The 26,839-nt window shown below is 35.5% G+C and overlaps 2 protein-coding genes across 11 annotated transcripts in view; one reads left to right on the top strand and one right to left on the bottom strand.

Moving 5' to 3' along the window:
• PITRM1 (pitrilysin metallopeptidase 1) overlaps positions 1–1,860 on the top strand; it is a 28,680-nt gene extending 26,820 nt beyond the window's left edge. For all 3 annotated transcript variants that reach the window (XM_037386841.1, XM_037386840.1, XM_037386843.1), the window contains exons 26-27: positions 720–822; positions 1,389–1,860. In XM_037386841.1, coding sequence (XP_037242738.1) covers positions 720–822; positions 1,389–1,482 — 197 coding nt within the window. In that variant the 3' untranslated portion in view covers positions 1,483–1,860. The remainder of the gene's footprint in view (positions 1–719; positions 823–1,388) is intronic.
• A 564-nt stretch (positions 1,861–2,424) lies between these two features.
• LOC119147606 (phosphofructokinase, platelet) overlaps positions 2,425–26,839 on the bottom strand; it is a 46,872-nt gene continuing 22,457 nt past the window's right edge. Inside the window, exons 9-25 of one of the 8 annotated variants that reach the window (XM_037386844.1) lie at positions 26,542–26,637; positions 24,979–25,071; positions 24,481–24,606; positions 23,816–23,880; positions 23,059–23,128; positions 22,386–22,433; positions 19,996–20,142; positions 19,026–19,096; positions 18,509–18,596; positions 17,408–17,560; positions 8,095–8,259; positions 6,895–6,956; positions 5,820–5,931; positions 4,279–4,378; positions 3,951–3,956; positions 3,532–3,637; positions 2,425–2,965 (exon numbers count right to left, since the gene is read on the bottom strand). In XM_037386844.1, coding sequence (XP_037242741.1) covers positions 2,812–2,965; positions 3,532–3,637; positions 3,951–3,956; positions 4,279–4,378; positions 5,820–5,931; positions 6,895–6,956; positions 8,095–8,259; positions 17,408–17,560; positions 18,509–18,596; positions 19,026–19,096; positions 19,996–20,142; positions 22,386–22,433; positions 23,059–23,128; positions 23,816–23,880; positions 24,481–24,606; positions 24,979–25,071; positions 26,542–26,637 — 1,662 coding nt within the window. In that variant the 3' untranslated portion in view covers positions 2,425–2,811. Of the gene's footprint in view, positions 2,966–3,531; positions 3,638–3,950; positions 3,957–4,278; positions 4,379–5,819; positions 5,932–6,894; positions 6,957–8,094; positions 8,260–11,453; positions 11,607–17,407; positions 17,561–18,508; positions 18,597–19,025; positions 19,097–19,995; positions 20,143–22,385; positions 22,434–23,058; positions 23,129–23,815; positions 23,881–24,480; positions 24,607–24,978; positions 25,072–26,541; positions 26,638–26,839 lie in introns of all 8 variants that reach the window. The other 7 variants (XM_037386845.1, XM_037386847.1, XM_037386849.1 and 4 more) reach the window with 7 other exon arrangements.

Genomic DNA, 26,839 nt, shown 5'->3' with positions numbered 1-26,839 from the left:
TGATAGAAGAACATTGTTCAGTAGGCCTGGAAGGTGCTGCAGAGGGAAGCACCTGTCCCTTCGTGCTGCTGTTACTTTGATCACTGGGGCCTGCGTAAGGACCTCAACAACCGCATCCAGCTGGGAAGCCAGCCCTGCTTTGGGCAGGGGGTTGGACTAGTTGACAAATGTCCTCCCAAGCCCCGTTTTATTCCCTGTGACTATTTGCATGACAAAATGTTTTTCTATTATTATTTTTATTGGATTTGGATTATTATTTCTTTAAACAGGGACCAAACCTTTGCATTGCACATATATTACAACTGATGGCAAATGTGAAGAGTTTGTTGTTCTCTTTTTATTCTCACAATAAAAATAGAAGCTTCACGAAATGCAGCTTGGCTAAAATGTTCTGAGAAAGTTCTGAGAGTCTTAGAATGAATCGTGCTTAGGTTTTCTGGATTTTGACAAAATCACTTACCAGAATAGAATATGATTTTTTTTTTTCTTCTCTTCCCTAAATAGTAAACTCTTCCTACCTCAGAAAATCAATTTGTCCAGTTCTAACCTTTGATATTTGATTTACAGTTAGATACTGTCCCAGAACAATGGTCTAACAGTAGTGTCTGTTCTTCCCTCCCAGCACCTGTACCTTCTTAGTTTGCACTCATTCATGCACTTAACCGTAGCTGAGATTCCAGTGCAGTGATCTGTGGGTTTTGGGTTTTTTTTTTTTCTAGGAATGGATAATTTCTTACATGGGATTTCAGATGAAATGAAGCAGTTGCACAGAGAACAACTTTTTGCTGTGAACAATGATAACCTAGTTGAGGTGTCAAACAAGTAAGTCTGTGCTCAATTTAGGAAAATGTTTACTTGAAAAACAGGACAAAAACCTAACTTGAAGAAAACAGGTTTGTGAAAGTTGTCATGATAAAGTTCTGGGATTTCTTTCCTTGGTGTTCTGTAACCTAGAAAGAGAGACGTTAGTTATGTCCCGCTTACTGACTTTTAGCAGATGTAACTCCTCCTGCATTCTGAATTTGGGGGAGTTGTTTTATTTTTGAAGGATCCAGACACTGTCTGGAGAGCAAGTACACTCAGTCATCCAGCTCGTGGCTGTATGAGCTGGTTCTAGACTCGTAACATTTTGTGCTTTCTTAACTTCTGAACTGCACTTTGGATGTAAGAATTCACTACTGAAGAATGCATGGTGAAAGAGACGGGCTGGTTAGGGCTGCACCTTAGGAGACTGCTATACTGTGATGAAAACCCACTGCAGATCCTAAGGATGCTTTTAAATGCAGACAAGAGATACGTGTCAGACAGCACTTTGTCCTAAGATGAGAGTGTTTTTGTTTAGCTGAATGCAGCAGCTTCTCATTTGTTTTTGTTTTTTTTTCTTGCAGGTATCTTGCTGTTGGGAAGAGCACTCGTGGCCAAGCTATACTTGGCCCAGAAAACGCAGATATCGCCAGAGATCCCTCATGGGTCAAACGATGAATTGCTGCTGAACATTGAGCTAGTACAAAACATGCCAATCTGTGTCACTATATAATAAGGTATATTTAGTAACTTTTAAGTTGGACCATAGCGCTGTTAAATGTTCATTGCTGCTTTTAAGTGTCCAACATACAAGCTAAGCTGTCCTTCTTGAAATAACTATGTGAAAAATTTTCTAACCATACAGTATTTGAGAACGAGAATTACATGCTCTGTATGGCAAAGACAGACCTTAGTATTTTCTGAAGACTCACTCCTCCAACCATATATGAATCCCATATAAATTAAATATTTTTGTATATGTAAAACTCTATAGTTGTAAATGGTGTTTGTTTGAAGTAATGTCTGCTCTTGGATATATAAAGAACAATGTCTCTCATAGTGACAGATTCCATTCTTTGGTGTGGTAATTTCAGCTTGCTTTGCATAAGCCACCTGACAGTTAGAGGAGCTTTGTGACCATACGTTCCACCTTGCACCGAGCCAAGTTTGTAGTGAGTTGCAGCGTAGCGGACAAATCTCTGAGTCAGCATACAGTGCATGCTCAGTTCCACTTATTTTGCCAATTTGGGCAACATTCAGTTGTGTTTTGATATGACAGATGAGGTGGCATGAGGAAATGATCTTGGCCCTGTTTGTCAGCCTAATTTCAAAAATCTGTTTTACCCTTCATCACAATGGGGTTTTTGTCCTGAAGAAGCAGAGAAAGGAAGCATGAAGTAAGGACCAGCTTATACAGGGCTGATTACACTAGTGTAAGGAGAAAGGGTGCAGAGTTCTAGCCTAATCCTTAATCAGCAACACAACCCGCTTGCCCTGCTGCGACTGCTGCCTGCATGGTTGGGAAAAGGGCAACTGCTTCTTCCCTTCGCTGGAGGGTACAGAGAATCCTTCATGAAGCACCATTCCCCCCATTGTTTAAAAGCAGGCGCATACAACTCATGATGTTTGCAACAGTATTTTATTTCACTTCAGATACATTTAAGCACATCCTGTAACTCGACACAGAGCTAGGCATCTACACTTATTTTCTGAGGTGTAAGTACTCTGAAACAAAGTGCAGTAGATGAGTAACTTACAGAGTGCATAGAACGGTGTTGCACTGAACTGTTAAGGGGTAGTATCAATAAATGGTGCTTATCCATTAGATGCTAGGGTTTGTTTCAAACATAACACAAATATAGGACAAAATCTGTGTGACATCTGAATGTCTTGTTTCACGTAAAGTGCTGGTACAATAATTTAAATGTTACAAAACAAAGCTGTAACAATTCTAAAGCATTGTTACTCACAATGTGCATCTATTACAATAATCTAAAAGTGATGTGTTTAGATGGCTCCAGTTTCTGCTTCCTTTGGGCTGTGCATAGCAACATGCTCCAGCTGGCCTGAATCTGAAACATCGTAACTAGTCTTGTACTTGGCCAGGATTTTCATCAGGGGTCGCAGCTTCAGCCACCATTGTTCCTTGGGGATCCTGTGTCTGGGGGGGGGGGGGGGGGGGGGAGGAGAAAAAAAAAAAAAAAAGAGATGAGGATTTACTTAGCTGCTTAGACAAATGCATTTGACAATAGTAACAGTCATGGCATTCCTAAGATCACACAGATCCTGACATTTATGGTGGGATGTAAATACTGACCCAAAATAGAAATGAGGACAGAATACTGAAGGAATGAACAGATTTCACTGGAAGATGTTCCTTATAAGTAAGCATAATACTAGATTTAGCACAAAAATGCTGTCCTGCTAAACTGTGCCAGAAGTAATGTAATTCTAAGTGTTACAGCAAAGACAGCTACGAGAGATTTAGAAGAACAGTGGACTCCCAAGAATTCCTAACAAGAGACTTCCAAGTACAAGGAGGAGGAAGACAAAGCTGTTAGAAAAGAGAATGATTGAAATGAATCACTGGCTAAATGCAGGCCAAAGGCAGAAGTGGAGTAAAAACGGTTGGAAAGGGCTGTGCGTCAGCACTGTGGAGGTTGGTGGTTTGATGTGGTGAAAGGAAGCCTGTGTCCAAATGCTTAAATGTAAGCAGCATGTACGTACACAAAGTCTGTTTCAGTCTTGAGCTCAGCCACTGGTTGGAAAACAAGGTTGCGTCTACGCATTCCCAGCAAACAGACAGAGTCATCAGTATTGGCAAATACTTTTCCTGAAAGGAATGAAATAATTCAGGATCTTTCTTACTCACACTTTTAAGGGCAAATACCATTTGTCCGTAATTAAACTGAATAGGAAGCTTATAGCAGCTTAATTCCAGTTACTGAATATTTAATGTAATGGTAAAACATCAATTAGTACTTTAATAGGGTTAGGAGATCTTCACTTTTTTTAGTTCAGCTTTGGTGATTAGCGATGAAAATACAGTGTAATTAGGCAACAATAAGACTGAATTTTAACATCCAGTTTTAAATTAGATTTTAGTAAATAGTCCTTTACAAAAATTCCCAAAGAAGACATATTACCTTCTTCTGTCTCCCATGTAGCCACCATGAAACAAAAAGGAAGAACAGATGTAACTATATAACCATCAATTCCTTCATACATGAAACACTGCAATCACACTGACATAAAAAAACAGCTATCTGAATTACTGACTTCATCTGAGGGGAAATTGTACAGCAGGAAGCACAGCAAGGCACTAATGAACAATAAAATCATACTGGAGGGGGACAGAAGTATATGTTGACTAACAAACTAAGATACGTTCATATGTTTGCATAGTACAGCAGTCCTACGTACTGATAGCTAATCAGAGACAGGGACAAGAGAGAGCACCAAATACTTCTGCACCTTTTCGGTAGGTTTCTTTCAGTTTTTTGGAGATCCACTGCATAGCTTTTGCAGAAATCTTTGTCCCGAAGTTCCTATCAAATGGTGAAGGTGCACCGCCCTGTGTGAAAATTTAAGCATGGGTTAGTTTAGTTACTGAACCAGTATTTTTGCCTTATTGTATCAGTCACCTCCGTTAACGGCCTGCTCTACCTCTTATGTAAACAAACCAAAAACCCCACCACACAAATCAAGCTAAAACACTGAAGATTTGTGTTGAGCACCTGCAGAACTCTCATGGATTCACTAATACTTTTTGCACAGATAAATGGAGGGCACTGTTCTCCCTTTCTTCCACTTGTCCTTGGTGCTGGTCACCGAGCGCTGCCCAGGTATCTCGCTGCCCAGGTATCTCACCGCCACAGGGCAACCTGGCTTCAGCATAATATAAACCAGGGAACGGCTGGAAGGAGGGGTGTCAGAGGGAGCCTAAGAAATCCAAGTGCTGACTCTGTAATCTAAGACCTCTGGGAAGCACAGCTCCCTATGGCAGCTAGAACAAGAAAGGCCATAATGCCATGTATGTAATACTGGGGAGAAAAAAACCAAACTGCATTAGGACTTCCTAGACTAGTAATTGCATTTTTTAATTTATTTATTTCCCCCCCTCCTCTGGCTTTCATCCCAAGTATTACAGCAGCCTTTCTACAGCTCTGGGAACCAAAGTGTTGTTTTGGTTTTTTTTAACCCCTCTGTATTATATAAAGTCTGACTTTTTCATCCATTTTCAATGGAGCAGATGGGACTAAAATTATATGTGAAGTAGCTCCAAAATAGTTCCAAACAGGCTGTTTGACTAATGGTGGCCTTGACCTTCAAAGTAAACTTTCCTAAATATTACACAGAAAGTGCTAACCTCAGCACTGAACACTCTGGAACCGTATGAGTAATGGGAATACATATATAGCTTGTAATGATTTAAAAGGAGAGATAGTTACTTCACTACTAGTACTTGAGAAATTTGGCTCTGCATTTATTTTTTACTCTACTTCAGTCTCGGTGATTAGAGTAGCCAAGCTAGAAATTCACTGCCTGCCTGCTAACAAGCAGTGCAGTGAGACAGAGATGCAAGGTGCAAAGACCACAAGGAGTGGCTCACTACTGTCTCTTCTACAAGACCAGTCCCTCTGCATATATTTTTATTAATGATACCTAATATCTTCCAGGGTTCAGAAGCCAGGCACGTTACAGATGGGCAGATAAGGGTGTTCTAAGGGTGTATTACAATAATTACAAGATACGTTTAAAAAAAAAAAAATGTTCATTAATACAGACAGGAGAGGAAAATTAAATTAATTAAGAATCCAGTGCTTTTTTTCTAGATTTTTAAGTAGGAACTACAATAAAATACAGTGTTAACAAAAACTTCCAAGTTACCTACAAACAAAAATGCACATTTTTTTTCTTTAATCCTGAGTCACACTTGCTTGAAATGTTTGAATAGTATATGCTCTTTGTCCGTACAAAGTTAAGCTCGTCTGTAATTTTAAGGTCAGTTTTACCTGTTGCATGTGGCCCAGTACATTCTTTCGACAGTCAAACACTCCCTTTCCTTCTTCAGAATACAACTGATAAATGAAGTCAGTTGTGTAATTCTCATTGCAGTTCTCGTTTCTGTAACAATTAAGGCCAGATACAGTTAGCAAGTTTACTATTAAGTAGTAGATATCTTTACAGATATTGAATGACAAATATTTTTCCCAGTTTCTTGATACCAGTATTCATGGCTTGGATATTTTCATCTAATCATGTATGTTTACTTCCATGTAATGTGCTCATGATTTTAAAGTCTGCATTACTTCTACTACACTAACATCACTGGCAGGTCACGTGGAATCCATTGCTGAATAAGGTAGTGAAAAGTTAATTATGCAGAGGAAAAACTGCATTAAAACAAAAACTCACTGACATCCAACGTCATAATTTTGCCATTTATAAAAGCATGGATAATGAATAGTACCTTAACCTGTTCCTCACCAATACTGTAAATGTAGGGTATTTTTTCACCCCAGTTACGTAACTAGTAGAATCTGAACAAATATAATGGCATCCTCATACGACTTACTGTGGTATTCATTTATCAGCCCTTCCCTATTTGGCAGACTGAAAATAAATGCTCAAGAAAAGCTACCACCCGATTCAGGCTGCCTAATAAAGTAAAATTTTAAAACATGCTAATCAACATATTTTAATTGGTTTGATTTTTGAAAGACACTTATCTCCTGAAATCTAAGTAGGATTTTTATAGTAAAGCCATACTATATGTGCACACAAGTATGCTAGTTTTCACACTATCTTTAGTACAAAAGAATCTACAAAAACAAAGCTGACAACAAAACAGGCTGAAAACAGGATAAAATATTTTTTTAGATTATAGAGCAAATGTATTTACATAGAAAGAAGGAAGTTTTGGAACCGAGCTCCCAGAATCGATTTCTGGAGCAACATCTTCACTACACAATACAATTTACTAAAGGAATATAGACTTGGGAGTGTCTTTGCAAGTGGCCAAGCAGCCTACCTGGCTTGAAGTGCTCAGCATCACTGATGCCATCTATCAAAACTACTTTTGCTTACCTCAGCACTAGACCACGCTGGATACTGGTTTTCATTTTTTCAGTCAAGTGTTCCACGTTAGCCTAGAAACAACAAAAGTCTTTTTAATGAGCCATAGAGAACTCTAGAACGTCTTTAATGAGCCTATGTATCCTGTGAATTTCTGTAAAGTATTCCCCACCATAAAGTACTATGTACAAAATCAAATAATGAACAGGTTTTTGGAGATCCAGGATAATATACCGTGTATAGCTATTCATCTTGGGCTAAAACTAACTTCTTCCTCTACATCACAAATAACTGATTTTAATAGCAACACAAAGTCGTTTTTTGTATGCTGTACTGATACAGCACCAAGTTGGAGATCCTCAATATACATAAAAATATAGAAAGTGCCACAAAAGATCATAGCTTGTCCTTACTCCCAGTCCTTGCAACAGTCTGTTATAGTTACAGCGATGTACTGCTGTGCTGGTACTCCCGTGTATGAAGCGAAGAGTACATGCCACTGAGAAACGAGTGGGGAGGAATTATGATTCACTTCACATCCCTTTCCTTTCAAGAAATTTCAATCTTTTTAGCTTTGTATTTGTCCATGACCATAGCTAGGACCAACTACCTCGGAAGCGTAAAATCCTCATAGTAGACAAGTTCCATATCAGCTTACACCCTAATCTCTAATCCTTAAAGCCAGAGGTCTTTGTTTTAGGAACACCTCCAAACATGCTCTGAACAGCTGCGGTATCCAAGTCAGTATCTAACGCACCTTACGTACTGTTTGGTTCCTGACCTGGAACAGCCTTCTCACACAATGAACTGAGGCAATATCATAATGGAAAAGGTGGGTTTTTTTCCTTACTTGTTTTTTTTCTTTCAAAACTGCCCAGGTCTGTTCATTTACATGTAATTTAAATTTGAATCAAGACTACAAATTACACAATTCATCTCGTAGTGTTGAATGGCTAATACAATAATTTTGTCATTTAACTGAAGCTGATGCCAAGAATAACTGGGTATATATTCCTTTATATAACATGGCATAAGATCCGGCGTCATTATATCAAAGCGCTACAGACTTTTAAATACAATCTAAACTTTCTTTGTTGTTACATGAGCCGTTTACTTCAAATATACACATTATGAGATATATATATATATACACACACACAACTATTTTAGGATCTACTGAAAAATAAGGAAAACATTTCTAATGCTGCATACCTGGAGCTCTCGAATATCAAACTGTTCTTCAAAGATATAAGCAGCATCAGCTCCTGCTGCAAGGGCCCCCATATTAGCCAGATAACCACAATAACCACCCATGGTCTCAATGATGAAAACACGACGCTTGGTACCACTGGCTGATTGTTTGATGCGATCACATGTCTAATCAAAGACAAGACATTGTAAGTTTAAATTAAATAAAACCATAACAATTCAGTTTTGGTTTTTTTATGTCATGCAACTTTACATCACTTTCTTGTAAAAGAATTTATAAAAAATAAATCTTTAAAAACTGCAAAATAGAATAACCCATTTAACTACAATAATTACCAAATAAAGTAATTCTTATAAATCATATACTGAACACCAGAGTCAAATTGAAATGTTTTGCTATTATCAATGCTTATTTATTTGCTTCCTGCAAACAGAAAAACAAGAATTAATTTTGATTTATGCGTGGAATTAAAAGTAGTGATAGTTTTTTAACAAAGACAGAAATGGATATAATGGAGCTTTTTAACCAATTCTGGCATGAATAAGTTTCTCTTCTTTGCTTTAACTCAATTCGTTACTGAAGAGTTTGTTTCTTCTTAGTATTGATTTTAAAATTCACTGCATTCCCAACCATACTTAACAGTTACAATTTCTGAAACTTAAGTCCTGAGCATGTATAGCCCCTATTGTTTACTTTCCAGCAATGATATCCCCATAAATACTACTCTTTCAAGCCCTACTGGTGCATTTTTCAATGATTTTTGGGGTTTAGTAATAATAACTTAATTGTATTTATATTTACTTTATTTATTAATAATTCATTTGATTAATTACAATTAAGTACATAGGCCTTAATGATTTTCTGAATGAGTAACTGCAGATGCTGTAATATTTAAGGTATTTCTGTTTCACAGATATTTACAACCAAACCTTCGTTCAGCTAACTGAAAATAATACCTCAAGCTGAAATTAACACTGTGAGCAATATGGTCTTTAAAAATACACCTAACAGACCACAGAACAAATAATTAATTGATACATCAGAAAACTTAATAAAAACCTAGGACCTTTAACAAAAAAAGGTTTAATGCATTGAGGGACTAAAACCACTGTATGCATTTATTTAGGTCCAGCTAGCAAAAGACACGTTATTTCATTTATTGTATTTATATACTTGCATATGTGTATGTTGCATATACGCACACCACCATGATTCACATGAATTTATTCTGCATATAGACGAACACTGTTACCCTAAGCAGAAAGTATCTCTGTAACAAACTATGTCACAAAAGCCTTGCATTGAACTTCCAGTTGTTTTTTCGAAATGGCTTTCTGTCTTTTACCTGTCTTGGATTTTACAATTCCTCAAGCACCTTACTTTCCCCTTCCAGATGTGGTTTCGTAAGAATTTTTGCACAATACTGGTTTCTGGCACAAAGTAAACAGTAACAAATTTATAAAAAAAGCCATTACTTGTATTAGTGGCAGGTGTAGCACTGAACCAATTTTAACTCATTTTAAAAATCTTGGCTTTATACACTGAAGTGATAAATACACATGCAAAGATCCCCTTCATTTTGAAAACCCCAAGCTTTCTAAAAGTGTTCTCCAACTGCTGCTAGTAGAGTGACATTTTCTGCCTTTTAAGAAGCTCCAGGTTCTAAGCAAGGATGTAAATCATTAGTTGCTTTTGGGACTACCCACTTTAGATTTATTTAGAAGGTTTTCCATCCTTGACTATACAAGAGACATAGTAGAAACTTTCTACTATTCTTGCTTTCTCAGAATGACTGTGACAAAAATACCCTAATACAAAAACACCACAGGTGGATTTTAAAGAAACATTAATTCATATACTACTCCATAGGCTGAAAAGGCCAAAGCTCAAACACCTGATGCTTTCAGAAGCTTTAAACCTGAAGACATGGTAACTCTTTCTGGAGTACTCTTTGGAGCTGCATTGCTAGTTGAGCTTTCATATGAACTGAGCCAGCTTCATGAAAAATCTGATACTCAAAACTTCACCAAATCAACAGTGTTCTACTGTTAGCATAAACTAAACATTCTAGCCATAATGAAATTCAATAAGTACAACCACCTTTATTTTTTTATTGAGACCATTACTGAAAGCTGTACAAATTGCAATTAAAGATAATAATGAAAACAGTGAAGTAAGAAAAAGCTGCAATACAAGCAATTATTCCCCCCCCCCCCCCATTATGTTTTCTTGCTTTCATTTTTACAGGTGCATCACAATTAGAAGTGCTATTAGTTATAATTAGCAGACTTACCTACTTCTATAGATGTCAGGTTAAGGGAGAAGCAGCTAATGGAGTGCTAAAAGTACCTGTGTCCTGCCCATGAAAATAGTGCTACAATTTACCTACACTACATCTTAGGTCATCTTCACCCCAGGAATGCTGTATTGCATCTCCCAAAGACCAGGCCACAATATATTCTGACACAGCTCTTTCAATTATCTATATATAATTTTCACTCTATAGAAATAAATAATACTGTATCAGAGTGGGGAAAAAAAAGATGCAGTTCTCAAACCCTTGGATCTCTATTCTGATTTTCTTGGCCAATTACTTTATAAGTAGTTACCTGGATTGATAATGAGGGGTTTGATAAAATGCAGAGCTGTTCAGAGGTTTACTCATTTGTTTACATTAGACCTTGACTCAGGTCCCTTTGCTGTGGCTCCAGCAGCCTCAGTAGGATAGTGAAGAGTTCATAAAACAGTTGTACTCAATGGAAAAAGTTATGGCAGAATAAAACTAGAAAACTGATTGTTCTAATTGTAATGGAAAACTCATTCATAGTAAGTTCTGGCCTCAGACAGAAACAATGGCAGACTTAAGTGCTTATGCATGCATTTATATGCACTTAATATGTGTTAAACCTAATACAGTCTATAGGATTATTCATGTGTTTAGTGTTAACCGTGTACTTAAAATGCTCTACTACACTAAGCTCAGTCATTAGTCCCTGCAATAAATGTGGCATTTATTTGCAACACATGCGCTTTCCTCTTTCACCCACCCAAGTAATGCTGAGGAGCTAAATAAGATAAAAAACAAAATAAAAGGAAGCAAAATATTTTATTCTCAGTAAAAACAAATGCCCTAAGCACTAATGCACCAGTCTTGGATAACAGAACTAAGTCCCCAAAAGTTAAACATATAACATTATTAATTTTTATAAGGTTAACCTTTAATGAGTTTTGGCAAACTTAACTATAAACCATAAAAAAATAAGACAGTAACTGAAGTATTTTAGAAAACTTGACATTTCAAGTGTCTTTAGGTATCCTCATCTTAGGCATTTTACCAACTTTTAAAGATACGCGTTCTTACCTCCACAATAGCATTCAAGGCAGTGTCAGCACCAATGCTAAAGTCTGTGCCTGGTACATTGTTGCTAATAGTAGCAGGCAACACACAGATCGGTACACAAAACTCCTCAAAGCGGGAACGCGCCTCCTGTAGCTGCAGACAACTTTCATAGGCCTGAAGCAGTGGTACAAGTATGAGTGATACATTCCTTGCCTTTGGATTGCTTTGCTAGTGACTCCTTGCGTGTGATGGTAAATTTGGCTGTCCATCGGCTCCAAGTAAATGCAATTTAAATACAATTGGTGAGATTTCCTGGAGGGGATATCCTGTACATACCACAACAGTGCACTGGGGTTGCATTGGCACAATGCTCTTTAAAGAAATGCAGAAGATTAGTGCATGTTAATACAGAGTGAACGTGAAGTGTGCACAGCAGAGAGGTCTGAAGCAGTTGGGCAGAAAAAGACAGCACAGACTGGAAACCGTTCCACAAGAAACCACTGAGAGAACAAAGTCTGATACATGTTATGGAGTTTAGAAAGTTAACTAGTAGAACACCTACAACTTGAAGGGAACGCTTAAAGAAGCGTGCTTTTTTAAAAACTATGTTATCCTATAAAGTCAAGACATACATCTATTTCCACCAAGAGTAAGGAAAAAAAAGTTTTGCCCATGCCTTCCAAGAGCCTATCAACATCACACATCTGCCTCTACGCACACACACTGGACATTGGCCCGGAAAAATCCAGGAACATGTGCAATGGATGAGTTAATGAAGTTTGCAGGTACAGTTGAAGGATTCTTTGGAAAGCAGCTGTAGGTCCTTGGAAAGATTCCAAACATTACAAAATAAATCATCATTGAAAAGTATTAGGTGTTCTTAATGGACATCAAATGAATACTTAAAGGTTAAGAATTTGCTGCTCTTTTAAGTCAGTAAAAATATTTTTTAGTTATGTTTTCCAATTCTTTCTAATCTAAATTAATCAGCATCTCTCACGATGTGTGGCAATTTTTCAAACTACCTATGTAATGACTCTCCACAAGAAAGCCTGATTACATAAAATGTTACATTTTTCTTAATCTTTCTCCCAGAAAGGACCGATGTTCACAAAAGTCTCATCTTTTCAATTTCTGAAACCAACTCAGAGAAGGAAACCATTGCAGATCAAAATTAGATAGCTATCAAGCTATTTCCACAAATATCTATACAGTGACCGATATAAATAATAATTTAGGAGAAAATAACGGGGAAAAATCCACCTGTGAGAGTTCTGCTCTCTAGGTTTTTGTTCTAGAGAGAGCAGATCCTGTTCAGTGAGAGGACAGGACATATGGCGATAGGTGCTAAGTGCAAACTGACTTTCTAAAGTCTATCTCCACTTATTTCATAAGTGCAACTTTAATTAAGCTCAGTGCTAGGATGCATTTCCAGTTTAAGTCTGAAACAGTCTAAAAGATTGCACTTTCAGACCTGTAGTTCTGAGAAGCAGAGCAACAAATGGATTTTTTGATTTTTTTTGAGTGGATGAGACTTCACTGAGAAAATGTCAGTACCTGACTAGCCACCTCAGCTCAGTCAGGCTGCTTTGAATTTTTACTCCTACTGAAAAAATAAAGACATACAGTGAGTCACAGTGGTTTGGCAAAACCACATGGCTTCCTGGAGATCTGCAAAACATGAGTTTCTCTAAAAAAGTTTTACATTGAGACTTTTGGGAAACCAAGATGAAGGGAGATTTAGACCAAAAACTAGCATAACTGGTTAGTCTGCATTTATGGTATGTTAAGATGCAGTTAAGGTATGTTTTACTTGCATCAAATAAAATGGCAGTATTTAATGCAAGTGATTTCAGCAAACACATCCAAAGACTACCTTCACCAAGCATGAGCATTAGATATGCAACATCTTCACATCACTGCAGCAAAACATGAAAATGTTTTCAATAAAGGGTCACTTTACAATCACAAAGGGTAAGCAAGTGACTGGTCATTTTAGTAATTACTTTACCACTATTTTTTTAAAAATAAGTACTACAGTAAGATCATAGAGGGATACTGCACTATGTTGATAATTTGGTTTAATCATTTCACATCTTTTTACTGTGTTTGTGTTATTAAAAAGGGTATTGCCATAACCAAGGATGCTTTATAAAAATACAGGCAGTCAAGCAAAAATTGTGGTTTGTTGACTTTTTATGTTGATCTAAATGCAAATGCCCATTGAAAGGGATGGATTTACTGCCCTAGCTCCACATCCAGCTGTTGCTAGGACTTAAGTGGATGAAAATTTAATTGGTTAGCTGGCTCAACCAGGCTAACTTTCAGCTTCCTTGTTCAGATTAATGCAGAGCCACACATGCTAGTGCCAGCACTGGAAGGGTACATGAGTCCGTGTTTTTCAAGGGAAATGCATGGAGACCACATTAAGGCAACCTAATAGTAGCTTTCTCCACTCAGTGGCTGTTTGCTATTCTTTTTCTCACACAAATGACTGACCAACTGGTACCCCCTTTCCCTTTGTTGAAGGGAAAAGGCAGATTGTCAAAGAAACATGCTGGCGAGTTTTAGCCTCTTCCTTTTTCAGGTTCTGTTTTTCTCCACCTCTAGCCAATACCTTTTTCTTTTCATTTCCCCGTTTACTTCTACATCTCCTGAATCAAATGAATATTCTTCCATACCTTGTTCTGGTTTATTGCACTTTCCATCAGTTTCCTCTAGCCCATGAGTAGGCTTTGTTTTCAAATTAAATTTTCTTCCTTTCCACCCTCCACGTTCTGTAGCTGAAAGAGTCTAACCTTCTATTAATTCTGCTTAATTACAGAGTAGGTTTCTGCTTTTTAATTCCACCTGCAAAATGTATTCCTAATGCCTCTTTTTGATTATTGTCAGTAATCCAACTTTCATTTTAAAAGAAACTTCTATCCTTCATGGTTACGTAGGAAAAAAACTAACATTTCTTTATTGTGACATACCAGAGGTCTGCTATCTGAACTAATACTCTATTCATTTCACTGGATTAACAACATGAAGTTGCGAATATTGGTATTTTCATTAAGCTAGTTATTTTACTGATGCTTCTTTCATAGAAAAGTCAAAGTTCATGTCCTTATCCTGCAATCCTAAACAATTTATTTTGTGTGTCTAGATATACAAGCCTTAAGCACACCCTTTTCAGGTACAGAAACATCCAGCTTTCCCCAGGTATTTTATATTGGAGTTTTCATTGACAATTGTTCACACTAATATTCTGAAAACAGAAATAAAAAATACAGCATATCATAAATTTAAAACACTATTCAAAAGACAAAACAAATTCTACTATTCAACTGATTATAAGCTTATATTTTAAAACAAATATGGAAAAATTGGAACCTTTCGAGATGGTCACAGAATCTGCTGTAGAATCTAAATTCTAAATGTTAAGAAGCGTACCGTCCACTACCTAGGACTCAGGGAAAAGCAGAGTCTTGCTTAATCTCTTACTCAGATGTTATGTACCTGTTAACCTTCTATTGTTTTTCTTTTTAAATGCAGCATCTTCACACATTTTATCTGCAAGTGTCTCAAGGTACCATTTACATGCCTTGACAAGTTTCTAACAACCTAACATGGCCAAGTGTCTAGTAATGCCAAACACTAACAAGGCCTCATTACCCAGCAGAAGTGTACTTACCTTACTAAAAGTTATCAAGAACACAGAAGGAAGAACAGTACCACAGAAAAACTAAGTGTAATGACATTTTGGTGTTCATAAGAGGTACTAATCTGAGAGCACTGAAAGATATGATGCGTTTATTGACCTAATAGTAGCAATAGGAATAAAAATGCTATAAACTAGATATAATGGACATTTATGTCCATCTGCTGCTTTCATTTACCACAGTTAATTGTATGACCTGCATTGAGCCCATCAGTCACATTTAATAGGGCCACCATCACTATTGAACCTGATCTGAACATGTGACATCGGAATGAAAGGATACATTCTTCATTATCAGTTTCAGTGACTTGTGCCCAAACAATCAAAGCAGACAACTGACAAGATAGCAAGCAGAAATGTTTCCCCAACACAAAGTTTGCGCGATCCCAAAAGAAGAACCAACTTAAATTTTTCCATTGGATTGAAGCTATATCTTGCAAAGCCACTACATTTCCAATTTTATTTTACAGAAAAATCTAGACAAAATAAAATGCAAAACCAACATGGAACCTATTAGTAAAAAAAGCCATCGTTTAGAAGTTTTCAACTACTGTATTGAAAATATGGACATAATAATATTATCTAATGAAGGCAAATGGTATCTAGAAACCTACATATAAAGCAAAACAGCAACAAGGAGAGAGAGACATTGACTGACTATTATATATCTCCTCTACACGAAATAACCTACAAAAAGAAGTCAGTTAGGTAAATAAAGCTTATGAAGAAAAGGAAAGAAGAAAAGTAGGTGTTATGCACAATCATTTTACTCACCTTAATTTGTGATCAATCGTTTTGGAAAGATATTTTTATTTACCAGAACTGGAAACAATATCAACATTTATAACCTAAGTTGTCTATAAAGAGTACGTTCCAGAGAAATTTTAGTTAGCTTAGTCTTGTTCAAGGCAATTTCCTTGAACTGTCCAAAACTGACATTTCCTAACTGAAGTGTTTATTTTGTTGGAGATAAAAATATTTATTTTTGCACTGTAAAAGAACCAAACCAAATCATAAACAAACAGGTGAAAGTTACGTTAGTGCTTTTGACATTGATAGCATTTGCAGAATACTTCAAATTGCTGGAAATAATATCATCATTTTAATCTTCAAATACATCTAAGTGGTACAATAACTGACAATTAATTTTCAAAAGCAACTTGAAATATTTTTTCCACTTTACATGACTAGTACGCTCACTGTTTTTCACTTTTTAAATTGTACCTCAATATGTACAATCAGTGAAAAATTCTACATCCTGGCTCCAGTGTGGCTGGAGACAAAAAACAGAAAGTACAACTTGTAAAGTAATATGGCAATTCACTAAGTTTTGAAATAATTCTGTTACTTCTTTGTAAGTGAAAATATAAATTCAGTTTTGAAGACAAATGCTTTATGAGGTCTTTGTTGTGTTTTAAACCAACTACAGACACTTCAATTGTATTTGCAATATATATGTGTCTGCATATTAGGCTGAAAAGAAAAACAATTGAAGGAAGCGTAATACTACTGCTATTGTTTCACAGGCAAAATTATGTCAGAATATATAGAAATGGAATTGCTTTTCTTAGCAGAGGTGTGATGGATTAATAGTTCTTAAGTGATTCAAATGAACTGTAAATATGCATGTCTGACAATTCGATTTGTATAGTGTTTGACAATGCTTTCTGTCCAACTGAGTTTAGTAGTGATCCATTTCTAATTTATATCATATCACTGGAATTTACTTTTTAAAAAATACTTCATAATACATCTCAACTCTTTTTTGTTATATCTGTTATTAGTAGAATTCATGTAATTCCTATTATCAGAGAAATATGGATCTTACATTCTCTATTAGAGCAATAAAAGTTACATAAATAAGGATCTCTTTTTGAACAGAACATTCACTCACCATTTGTTACAGCTAGGTATACTGATATTTTCATATAATGGGGATTTTTTTCCCCCTCTACGGTGCATCAAATGATCATCAGGTCTTAGCTTTAGGTTTCTTTCTTCCATATAGAATAGGTATATGCCATCTTATTTTGTAGTTTACAAATTTTGACATCATTGCAGTTTCAGAGGACAGCTAATGGAAGCATTTGGGACCCTAAACATACTTTTTTTTGAATAGGTATCATGACTGTGGCTGTATCAAGTAACTATGTAATTTTCCAGATTACATTTCCAAAGTTCTGGTCTATAAAAATATCCAGTTCTAGCCAATTAAGTCAGTTTTAACCAGAACTACTTTGTTAGTAAAGTGCACACACCAGAATAGACTTACATCAGTGATAGTGTTCAGAGCAGTATCTGCACCAATGCTGAAATCTGAACCCGGTACATTGTTGGATACAGTTGCAGGAACCATAACCATTGGAACACAGAATTCGTCATATTTCTCTCGGGCAGCTGACAATTCCAGAAGTCCAAGGTACGCCTGTTGGGCACAGGCATTGGGTGAAAAATTAGGATGAATAAAATAAGGGCAAAGTCGGGAGTGATAAAATGGATAGGGCCACAGGGGGAGCCATTTCTACCACAGCACACTTCAGCAAGTCAAAGCATTAAGGAACCACTAAAATCTAACACACACAAAAAAAAAGCATTAAAAACAGGTATACATTTGAAAACAAACAATTAATAGAGCATTCATTTTCAAGGGAATATACAATTTAGACATAACAAAGTGCTTCGTACAACACAAACATACTGCAAACTAGTTCCCCGATTTTCAGGTACTGTTACCCAATTAAAACCTTAATATTGCTGAATAGGGCTATGCCTAACAGATTCAAAAAAATGGATGATTCAATCCTTATCAAGAAGCAATAAGCATGGTCTTCTCTGGGAACTGTTGGCAAAATACTTTCCTGAACTGAGATTTCAAAAATGTTTTATTGTGGTAAAATAAAATGAACGTGAACTACAGGGAAAAAAAAGAAAATAATTCTCTAGATCAATTACAGATTTCAAAATGCACTATGGGAGAAAGAGTGGCTTAAATAAGGGACCACAGTGCAATTACTACTAAAGGTCAAGAACTTCTGCAAGTAAGTTCTAAGTATTGATACAATATAGACTCGAACTTCCACTACTGAAGTCAGTAATTATTTTTTTTAATGCAAAAATACTATCATGTGATCTCACCTTATTTATCCATTTATCATATCCTGTTTTGCAGCTACTAATCATTGTATTGAATGTCAACTTTCCACAGAATCAGTGATTGACAATACTTCTGATACTGAACATTCTTTGTGTTGTATATCAAATATAGTTATAAACAAATGCACCTTACATGACGATTGGGTAAAAATGAAAATAGTCTATTTGTTTTGTTAGGAATTCTACTCTACTCTACACATAATTAGGCATTTCAGTGTACCTCAAATCCACCAATAACCATAAGGGCGTTAATGTTGTTAGTGCGCATCTGGTCAGCAATCTTCTCCAAATATTTTGCAGGAAGAGTACTAAAATTATTAAACCAAAAGAAAAATAAAAACAATTTACAATCTACAGCAATAAAAATTTCTTACTAAGCTGAAATAATAAACTGAGCAGGCAATGAAATATTTTTCATTTTACATATTTATCCATACAAATAATTCTTCCTGACAACCAGTAAGGAATCATGTTAACTGTAAAGAAACCTCAGGTTTGCAATCCTTTTAGCTGTAAGGACCTCAGGAAATTTTTACGCTGAGGTCCTAATTCCCATTTTCGTTTTCTCTTCAGAGCTGGTACAGTACTGTAAAGATAACCAAGTTGGTTAACAATTAAAAAAACTCCAACAACTGAGGACTTAAAACATCCTGTGGAAGGAAAACAGCATGGAATCATACACCGATTATATAAAATACTAGAATTCATCATATCAATTGGCAAAATATTGATGTTACCGTTTTGTACCAAGAATTGATCCTCCTTGACCAGTCCAGCCTCCAACATCTCCCCAGCTGATTTCCTTTATCTTTGAAGAAAAGTAAAAAAATGAGATTCAGTTAAGTAATTATCCAATTACTTCTCTTGACATGCAGCAAACACCAGGTACTACTTAATGTAAAGCTGTTGGAACAAGTTGCTGGGACACAGACAGCACCAAAAATGAACTTGGCATAAAAAGAAAACAGCATCAAGAGGTAAACTTAATTTCTCTTGAATTCTTAACAATCCTTTTCCATTCTGTCTATTTGTTTTTTTCTTCTCCAGAACATGATGAACCCTGCCTCCTTGTGTCATATCATGATCCTATTTTCACATCCTCTTCTACTGAATGTGAATCACAAAAATTTAAAACTAGGTCTCTGAAGTTAGTTTTGGGACCTATGGTTCCAGCTAGGCATAGAAATCATAAGTCTTGTATCCAATTTCTCCTCAGTATACCAACTGATTCTTAACATTTAAAACAGGGGATCAGAAGAATCTAACTCACCTGAGGGGAGAGGCAGGGAAGCTTCCTCCCCCAACAAGCACCACTGCAAAGTTTCTTACAGCAAAGGAACATAAAAGCAACAACTTGCCTCAAAGAATCAGTGATTCTTCTGTTATTCTGTGGAAAAGCCACCATATGCTAAACATTGACCAAATTTTGGAGGTAGGATTCATGTGAACCAATTCTGTAGCTCTGCAGCATGTGATTAGCAATACTAAAGATAACTTAATCTATAGACTTGAATAGTTGAGAAATACAGCTACAATTTGGGTTTAGTATACCATTTTGAAATAAAACAACTTACAGAATCAGTTCCACAACAGTTATAACAGAACATACCTTCTACAAAGATAAACATTAAAAAAAAAAAAAAGGTGGTGGTGGTGTGGGATGGGATACATGCTACTATGTAACACATACATGTAATTAATACTCACCTTCCCTCTAGCAAAACCTTCAAATCCATCAATGACAGCAAACATTTTATGGCCTTCAGTTATGCCAACTCTCACTGCAGCCCTCACTGCAGCATTCATTCCAGCTGCAGGGGCACCAACATTTAAAACTGCCACATTAAAATTAGTCTGCAAGAGAAAAATAATATTTAAAAAGCACTTTAATTTCTACAGAAAGGTTAATTTGTCCATCATACACAGTTGCTAAATACTGGAATGTAGGAAAGTAGAATTTCAAATCCCTTCAGCCATCCAAAAGTTGAAAGTAAGTAGGAGATACCTACACATATTTCCTGATCTGCAGAATATCACATACAAACAAAAAGTTTAAATAAAGAATGCTTGTTTTTAAATCAGACTTATATCACATTTTCATTTGGTTTGTAGGTTAAGTTATTCAGTTTCTTATACTGTAGCTCCACTAGGTTCAAGAAACATAAAATACGCTGCATTATTCAACCAGTTTCATGTGATCAAAGCAGTAATTTTTTCCAAAACCATCCAGAATAGCCAAGAAAAGAGCAGGAAATTATTCTAGCACTACAGCAGTTAGGTATGTATCATCAGTACCATGCAAAGCAGAACAGACAACAACTTTTAATTAAAGCACTGGCCAGGATTTTAGAGCAGCTGAAAATACAATAGTAAACAGTAGCATTCAGCATCTTTCACAGTACCATACATTTTCAGATGATGGCAGTTTTTAAAGCATTTCCTAACGCCTCAAAGTAACTGTGCTTATATACAGTGTCTCCCCAAGTTTAATGAGTATTAAAAGTAGCGGGTAATCTACTCAAATGGAAGTCTAAGAGATCAAATATACATTTATAATTTAAACCACAGGCAATGTAAGAGAGAAGGTTCTATTTAAAACATAACAAGAAATAATAAATATTTTGGTATATAATGCTTATTCCATACCTATGCATTTAGTCCCCATTTATATTGCTTTGTTATCAATCGTACTCTAAAACAACTACATCTAAATGGATGTAAGCATTACAGACTGAATAATACAAGTGGAGAAAATAATGAAATCTAGCTACAAAATACTATTAAAAACTTCTGTCTTGTTACAACATACCCAACTCCAAAACCACAAGAGTTTTAAAATTAAGAATGTTTTCTTTAATGGAATTACTACTTTGTACTGATAAATCCGGTAGCATTCAGATCACCGATTCTTTTCCAGAGGAACAAGTTTCAATACTTGCATTAAAAAGAAAAATATAACAGAAGACATTACTCATAAATGTGCACTGTAAGGGTAAACAAAGCAAGAGTGCTACTGTGTGTAACACATTAATAAGCATCTTTGAATTAAATTTTAACTTCAAAGCATGAAATGCAGGTCTGCTGTATATGAAATATGCCTTGAAATAGAAGGCCTATTTCCAGATAAATCACAGGCCAGTTTCTTTGATTAAGAAATGGTCAGCTGGTACAAATCAATACAGGTTCATTGACATCAGTAAGTGTTAATTTAAAACAGATAAAAATACAATCCATTGCCAGAAGATGTAGAAGGATCTGCAATTTATTAATTTGGTTTTATTTTTACAGCTTTGAAATTAATACTGAGAGCAAAATGTAAGTAAAGAATTAAAATTTTACACCTTTAGAAAATTTAAGCACTCTCTATGACTTTAGCAAACAATTTAAATTATAGCAAACTATGTAAGCAAAATGCAAGAAAACTTGACAGTCTGATTTTATACACTAAAATTCATCATGCTTTAGGTCAGCTAGATGACCTTAAATTGTTGGTAACTATTGGCATGACAGAATTATAACAAATTGGTACAGAATAGCTCGAAGTTACTAGCTTTTTCCTGGAAGATGGGAATAAAACCCCAAAAAACCAGAACAGTTGTTAGGTAATGATCATGGAATCTTTTCCAATCAAAAAAACCACAAAAAGAGACCTAAAACAGAACTTACATAGTTTCTTTTTTAGCTCTGGCAAAATCAAAGGATTGTAGAAAAATGCAAAGGAAACACAAGCAGCATAATATCTGTGTGCAGCAACATTGCTGAACCAGAGTGTTCAGTAGGCTCCAGTGATCCGATCAGCTTAGCTTTTTCCTCAATTCCTGTGACATGCACATTTCATTTACTTTTTAATTCCCATCCAACCCCTTTTATTGAAGCACACAGATTTGGCTAATGTGGTCAAATCCAAGTAGTTAATAATTACATGCAACCTACATTTCCTTCTAATGCCATCCATCACAAAAAGATACGGCACAACTATTTTAAAACAAAATACAAAAGCCGAATGCTAAATTTGCTAAATTTGCAGTGGTACATACAAGAAACACAAAACGAAACAACAAACACCTGATCTAGCAAAGCAAATGTTGAAAACCCACCAAAAAAAATCCTGAATTCTTTGATCTCTGGAAGGTCAAACTTAGGTCCTTTTTTTTTTTTTTTTTTTTTGGGCGGGTGGGAGTGGGTGGGGTAGAGGTGGAGAACAAAGAAAAAAATTAAACTAGATTTATTTTATCGTAGTCTCCTTTAATGCCCCTATGACTTCATTTGTAACCAAGTTTCCTTTACTGTGCGACACTGACATATCACACAGTAATTTTTAATTTTTGTGAATTAAAACGGCTAGTTGTGATTATGTTACTTGTTCTCAACAGAATTTCCGAATAGATTTCAGCTATTCAAATAATCTTTTCCTATTTTCAATGCAATTTTTCTTCTTAGTAATATTGAGAAGATACTATTAATCATTACTCAAATGTTTAATTGGAACAGAAAAATCCAAAAAACAAAACAGTAACATAATCATGCAAATAAGATAGCAAATCATCACAAACCACAATTAAAAAAGGAATTAACCAGTGAGACAACACAGTCACTATGGTCAAAACCAGAATTATTCAATAAATCTTTCTGCCATTATAATATTTAATTAACTTTATAAAATATCCTATGGTACAGGTTTGAAGAGAGTATTAAGGCAGAATGAGAAGATATTTGCTAAGATACCCCAAAAGCAGGATGTACATTGTACACCCAAAAAAAGGCCCTTACCTTTGGAAGCTCAGCGTCTGGTTTTTTGTGCGACAGCAATTTGTAGGTGTTAAGGTTGTTTTCAAAGCTCCTAAATAAATAAGAAAATAAGTAAGCTAAATAAAATGGTAAATTTTTTAACTCCTAGTTGTTTTAAAGGAACACTTGCGTTTTTCAGAAACCTTTAAAAACAGGTGTGTAATGTTAGCACCAAAGTTATTACAAATGCAAAACACGATAAAAACTGGGAATGAGAGAACACTTGGAAAATACTTAATCCTGTAAGGTAATATGGAAAAAATATAAAATAACTATATAGCTGGCAAGTTAGTTTTACAGATCAGGGATAAAGCATTTTATTATCAAATGACTTGAAACATAAAATGGTCTGTTGACACATAAGAGTAGAAAATGTCTCCTCCAGCTTTACTGTTGGAAAACTACCAGCTACTTACAAACAAGCTCACAGGATTGGCCTCAAAATCTTGAATAAACAAACATAGGGTTGCTACTGTTCAGCTCATACAAGGCTGCAGCTCATTTCTTTGTGACTAGTACCAGTAAAGAAGTCTGACCCAGTACTGAACTACAGTAGTAGCTGCAGGTAAGAATTTCAATTATGCTATCTAAGCAGCTCTTCTTCCGTCTTCTCTATTGTTCTCAAATACATAAAAAAATATGGATATAAAGTTAATTAATATAAAACATGAAGTGCCAGAACAGCAAAGCAATTTGGCTTTTCTAGAGCAAACAGACTGATAGGAGTTATTGGCCATACCTTCCACGAAGCCTCACAGCCTCAACAAATCTTCCCTCATCCATGGCTTTCTGGACTTCTTGAGTCTTGAAAAAACAAGTTGATTGCTCAATATGTTTACAAACCACAGGAAGTTGAATATTTAATATATTCCAGTAAATAAACCATTCTGAAATAGCTTTCCAAAGTGAAAAAAGAAATACTGACATTTCATTAATTTATGAGCTACCTCTTATCATAGGATAAATTACAGTGGACAGAAGAACAAGTAGAAGTAGATACCTAAAACCTTCCTGGGATAAAAAAAAATAAAAATAATCAATGTATCTATTTTGCATTTTCTTTTTTCAGTTTAAGCTGAACAATTTTAGTGCAGAAACCTGACTCTTGTGTATGACACGTAAATGGATGCAAGAATTTGAAGAATTTGTTTTAGCAATAAAAAAAGAAGCTCTGAGATGAAATTTTATAACGATTTTTTTAAATAAGTGTATATTTCTTGAGGTTGGGAGTTTCCAAATAAGTAATAACACATAGAGAACACACATGAAGTTCATTATTCCCAAACGTGGGAAAGTGCTGCACACATTCCCATCAGTATTTTAACGACAACAGGCAATTATTGTACACAGTGGTCTGTTGTAGTTAATGAATAACTATAAATTGGCTTTTTGCCAGAAACTCACCATCTGCACACACTCCATCAAAGGCAGACGGACAGCCTGGTTTCCAGACAGGGACACGACACAGGCAGGGGTAGCTGGAGTAGCTTCTAAAAGGGCAAGCACAGCTTCCACACCCATACGACTTGCCTGAAAATAGATAATGTTTGACTTGTTGAAGCAAGCGCTTAAAATCACAAGGCTCCCAATTACAGAAATGGTCATGATTTCTCTGTAAATCAAGCTGAAACCAATTATCCCTTGGAAGGTGAAAATATTGTAGCTGTTTAATACCCTTAAGTATGGACAATTGTTCTTGCAGCTTTGCTACTTAAACCTAATATAGATTCCTTTACACGAAGTGCTTCACTCTTCTGAATTCGAGCTATTCAGACAGTCAATGTGAGGCAATAATTGGATTTTTCAAGTTAATCAGGTAAAGAACCACTCCATCCCCAAATAAATAACCAAAATGTAGTTGTACTATGTGGCGCTGTGGGTAATTATTTCAGGTTCACTCACCAAAATTCTGTCAAAAGCTGAAGGGGTTCCACCTCTTTGCACATGACCCAAGATAGTTACTCGGGTGTCAAAACCAAGTTGCTGAACCACAAGCTGCAAAGAATTTCAAGATATAGTGGTTTTGTTGTCATCACTATTTTATATATGTATATATATAGTGTTAGCACTACTCTGCTTTACATGCTATTGGAACAATAAAATTCTACATATACTATACATTAATATGTCAACAGTAACGAAAATACTACAAAAGTTAAGCCAGTCTTTATTTTATTCCTAACCTAGACCTAAATTCCAGGTTCCTAATCTAAAGGAAGCTTTTATTTAATAATGGCAAAATAGTGGCTTAGATTGCAATGCTTTAACTAGTTACAACGGCTTCACTATGTACAGTCCTCAGCCTTATAAAAACAGGTCTTAATATTATAATTAGAATACTTGACAGAAGTCAGATTATAGTGTTTTGTTCACTTCATGTTTAATCTATGTGCAAGATCACACACCCCAAAAGATTCTGAGTAAAACTTCAGTGAAGATGACTTTTAACCTTAATTGACAAAGCTTTTAAAACTTGCAGTAAAAATTATAGTTTTAAATAAACAATAATAAGCTATAAACTATATAAAAAAATAAAGTAATAAAACTATTTCATTCAGTCAGACTTTTTTCCATTTCCTCTGTTACATACCAAATCTAAAATCACAGGAAAACATGTATTAATACACCTTCAGTGAGCTGGTTAGGAATAAGTAATGGATACCATAAAGCAGAAAAAAAGCCTTAGAAATTAAAATCCAGGGATAGATGATTTTGAAAATACAGTTTTTGAATTTTTTAACTGGCTGAAATTTGTTGCAAGCAAGTAATGTTTCTTCCATAAATGCATAAGAGCTATCTGCTGTATGCACACTTAACACTGCTTGGTGCCAAATTTTACTTTGTAAAACTGCAATTCTGAACTAAGAGTCAAAGATTACTCTCATGCTGACAGCTAGGGAAAACAGAACTTCAGAGGCACAGGACAGAAAAATCCCAGGCAAAGTCAAAGTGTCATAGCTTCTTTCTGCTGATGACCATTTTTCAACTTCTTTCCTTAAGGGACCCTCTCCATGAAAAGCAGAGTAATTTCGGGTGAAAAGTTCTTCTTAATCTTAGACACCAATGAAATTTTTGACAAATAAACCATGTACAAAAAAGTGGTAAGACTATGTTCAAAGTAGACAGTATTATTTCACTGTGAAACAGAACATTATTAAAATTTTACAAAAAATAAAGTTAAATAGGATTGTAATTTCTGATTTGAGCTGATTTCAGACTCCATCAATTAAGGAACCATGAAGTACGTGTTTTTGGACTGTCGTCTTACATTACAAGGAGAAAACATTCCAATTAAATGATTTCCCTGGATTCAGATAATAAAGCACAAATATAAAATACAATCAGCAAACTTTGTGATACACTACTTTACAGGAACAGATTTACTTTACAGAAGTGTTACTGTTAGCAACAAGCACCATCTTAAGAACAAAACGGAAACTGTATGGTGTAGATGTTGACACTTACATCCTTAACCTTCTCTGACGTTATAGGTTTGTTGTGGCAGTCAATAGCTCCTTCAGCTACAATAATAATATTCAGCCTTTTCTTTCGTGCACGATTCTATAATAAAAATAAAAGCATATCAATGTAATTTAAAAAAAAATGAAAAAATTACAGAGCAATTTTGTAATCAATTGCTCTACATTAAGCTGCTAAGATTTGATACTTGATCACTTCAGAGTTCTCACACGTTTTATCTTCATACATTCATACACTGATGAAGTGAAATGTCTTATATCAAATTAATGAGGAAAGGTACATA

This window comes from Falco rusticolus, chromosome 4 (assembly GCF_015220075.1).
Source record: "Falco rusticolus isolate bFalRus1 chromosome 4, bFalRus1.pri, whole genome shotgun sequence".
Taxonomy (NCBI): domain Eukaryota; kingdom Metazoa; phylum Chordata; class Aves; order Falconiformes; family Falconidae; genus Falco; species Falco rusticolus.
The sequence above is the reverse complement of the archived record's forward strand: the minus strand, read 5'-3'. Positions and strand labels throughout refer to the sequence as shown.